At 44.2% G+C, this 3,804-nt stretch overlaps 1 protein-coding gene across 1 annotated transcript in view; it reads right to left on the minus strand.

The window, feature by feature from the left end:
* Positions 1 to 2,590, minus strand: part of COQ4 (coenzyme Q4) — a 116,405-nt gene extending 113,815 nt beyond the window's left edge. The window contains exon 1 of the mRNA XM_086921167.1: positions 1,520 to 2,590. Within this exon, the coding sequence (XP_086777293.1) occupies positions 1,520 to 1,613 (94 nt within the window). The 5' untranslated portion in view covers positions 1,614 to 2,590. The remainder of the gene's footprint in view (positions 1 to 1,519) is intronic.
* Positions 2,591 to 3,804: the final 1,214 nt, after the last annotated feature.

Raw genomic sequence — 3,804 nt, forward strand, 5'->3', positions numbered from 1 at the left:
TTTAAAATTGGCAAAATGACCCCCATTACCACACCTGAAACATTTAATCTGACCTTTCTTAGTAAAATTCAACTTTTACCGGTTATCCTCAACTTGTTTCCCCCTGGACCCCATAGTACTTTTCGTTCTGACTATATGGTCAAAATCTCTTCTTTCCTCCACACTTCTCCGATTATGTATTAGCTTGTGAATGTTCACAAGATTTTGTAGTAGTCCCTACCTCCTCAAAAGTGGGATTACGTTTTAACCATAATGCCTTCCTTGCATTGTCCAACACAGAACCAAATACAAACTGATCTTGTAGCCTTTCATCTAGTGTGGGACCAAAATTGAAAGAAGAAGCAAGTTTTCTGAGAGCCGAAATATGATCTTCAACAGCCTCTCTAACCTGCTGCGTACATCTACCAAAATGATTCCGCTCTAACACAGTGCTTAATTTAGGTAAATAAAGGCGATCCAGTTTTTTTCATGCATATTGTATACTCATTAAGACCAGTAACCTTCTCTGTAGACAAATCGGGAAAATGCTTGAATACTTCTTGCCTTCCCACTCCCAAACAATGCATCAATTTTGGCATTTTTCTCTCCACACTTGGAGAGATTCCACAACGCCTGGCATAATGTATAAAAACTTTTTTCCACTTCTACCAAGATAATATTGGATCACCTGGGAAAGGAAGGAAAAATGGAGGAGCAGTAACATTCTGCATACGAAGGTAAAACAAAAATAACCCCTAAAAAAAGTATTACGTCAAATATCAAGAGAAGTACAACTATTCACATAAGAGAAAAGGATGGGAAAAAACATCAAAAATAATGAATGAGTACAGCCAAAAGTACCTTATTTACAATCACAGTTGTAAAAACAAATTGCTATGCACATCAGCGCATTCGAGACTGAAGATCCCACCCTCGTCGCCAATGTAAAGACGTACACTGTCTCCCAAAAGTAGAACAAGTATATTATTTATTAAGTATCGAGGTTGCAGGGACCCCATCCACCAGCAGCTTGCTCAGCTCCAGCATAAAGATCCTAGGCTGGGGTGTTCCCTGCCATCTATTCAAACTATTACATCAGCACATACCACAATAGCATAAACTGCCGAACACTGACCTTTCTAATACATAAAAGCCCAAAAGATTTAGATTAGGGAAATTTCTTCTTTGGTTTACAATAAACATACAAGTTGCTCTTTGACTGAGAATTTTATGTTAATCTTCAAAATAACATAAGATTCCCAGCCTGCTGCATTCTGCCACCAAGAAAACACACTTTGATTGCTGCAAATCAATTTGTTGGTAAATTAATTTAAACACACTGTCAATGGCATGGATAGGCTATTTTGATTTGAAAAAAGCACAAAAATATAAGTAGGCCTGTCTGCTCATGGGCACCCATTGAAACAAGCTGATTACGTAAGGATATCTGGATCCATGTCAATCTGAGGCAAGGACATGTGGTGGAGCTACTAGAGTGGAGTTGTGCAATAAACAAAGTACAACACTCATTGACACTCGCCTATGAATGTAGAGATGCTGGTACTTCTTTGGAGATTTCGGAGTCTTCCCAGTCCGGCGAAAGAGCAGTAAGTGCCCCGGATAATGGAACACATGGCTTCTATTACTGAATTGCTACCTCCTCTTGGAATACTGCCAGGCTTTACCAGAGAAGCAGTTTCTTGTGTTCATTTATTAGAGATTTTTTATTGCAGTGCCCGAAGCAGGATCCTCTTGAGTTCCAATGAGCAGTTCCCACAGTAAGTTCCTAAGGCCTTACCTCACCTCTAAAACTGAGATTAGACAGTCTAAGACGCAGGACCAGACGGGAGTAAAGTGGTCTTTTTATGCGTGGTAGGCCTAAAGATAAGATCCTTTGAAGCATTAGTTATGGTTCCGCCACTAAGCTAAGATCCGATGCCTTAAGTCTCAGATGCTGAATCTGCTGTCTACGGGTCAGGTTTTATGTTCCGATTTCATTGCAAAATCAAATTGCGCACTCTACTGGGCTGGCTCGTTACACGGACCTTCTCTCTGCAGCCTATTGGGCTAGGCTGTCTGCCTGTGTCTCATAAAGTGAACTCTGGACCATAGGTCTATCAGCTCGGGAACAGGATTTTTGCCTGCGTTTGCAGGTTAAGAAACGCCACCTTTCCGGTCAGGCTACCGTGCTGGCCTCTTTGCCGGAAAGCTCAGAAGCTGAACTCCTACCTATTTCTGTAGGCTAAGGGTCTGTACTCTGCTTGCAGGATTAACAGCTGGGCGCTGGCACAAAAACTCCCTGCTTGTGCAAGCATGCACTTGCAGGTTCAGAGGTCTACAATTTCATCCGCTGGGACCTTGGTGCTAGGCTTATGCGTTTGCCCTTCAAGATTAGGAGCTGACTGAATCTGGAGCCTTCCGCCTGTGTTTGCAATTATCTTAGAACCAGAGGCGTGTAACTACAGACTTAAAATCTAGGGCTAGGGACCTCTCGAGCTTGTACGCCAAGGACACGTCTCCCCGCCGGTCATTTCTCTTGAGACCAACTTCTAGCTCTGTACCCCTCTGGTCTTATCTCTAACTGTCGGTCACTTTCTCACGCGCCTTCCTTGTTCCTGTATGCACGTACGGCACGTCAGAAGGCTCAGAACACAAAACTCGAACGCGTAATAGATAGCTCGTGGACGTCACCTGCTGGATTGAGGCAGAATGAGTTTCCCTCTTGTCTGCTCTATTTTGGGCAGATGTATATAGCTCGAACTCGACCCGAAGGTACTGGAGCGCTTTACACGAGCACCAGGCACATTACAGAAGGACACATTAATTTTTAGTAGGCACGGAGAGGTTAAGTGATTTGGCCAGAATCAAAGGATGCTGAGCCGATGCCGAGACTCGAGCCTGGTTCCCCAGCTTCAATGTCGACGCATACATGCCAACATTTCAGAAGTGCAAAGTGGGAGATTTTTTTTAAAAATCGGGAGAATGGGGCTTTGAATCGGGTTACTGGCATGCATGGGCTTTGGAAGTGGCTGCTGCAGGATCGGACATTTGAAATGCAAATACACATTTTTTTCTTACCTTTCAGAAACATGGAGCATAATGGCAGGCTGTTGGCAGTGCATGCACCCCCCCACCCCTCCCCCTGGAAGCCCGGGCTGAAACATCAAATCCCCCCCCACCACCACCAGTACTTCGCAGGTCTTTAAAGGACGATTCCCTTGTTCATCCACTCTTTGCTGGGAGAATTAGCACTTTATACAAGCCCTGTCAGCTGAAACTCCCGAGGAATCGGGTTTTTGCTTGAAGAATCGGGAGGCGGGAGACTAGCCTTCAAATCGGTAGTCTCACGCCTGAATCGGGAGGGTTGGCATGTCTGTCGACGCTCTGGCATCAGGCCATATCCTCTCCCCAAGCAGAAGCTCATTATAATCGCGTTTAATCGATTTTATTATGCGGGGCAGCTAGGTAACGCCTCACGTTGTCACCACAGACAACTCTGTGTTAAACATTAACATGCTTTACATTTACCCTGGAACTTTTTTTTACCAAATGGAGTTGTTAGACTTGTGCTCATCTTGGCCAATCATGTTTGAGGGTAAAAAAATTGAAAAATCTTATTGGCCTCCTGATCACTCAATGAGGCGCCGGGATACAACAGCCGATTTATTGTGGTAACTAATCATACGTCTAAAACCTGAAATAATTCTGTTTGTGTCGTTTAACCAACCACAATCAGCGTCCCTGGCCTGTTGGTTAGGCGTTTTGACCAATGAAGAGCGCCAATAGCCTGACGGGCAGCATTCGGAGCCTATCGGGTGTTGGAGA

Source organism: Lissotriton vulgaris, chromosome 5 (assembly GCF_964263255.1).
Source record: "Lissotriton vulgaris chromosome 5, aLisVul1.2, whole genome shotgun sequence".
Classification (NCBI taxonomy): Eukaryota; Metazoa; Chordata; class Amphibia; order Caudata; family Salamandridae; genus Lissotriton; species Lissotriton vulgaris.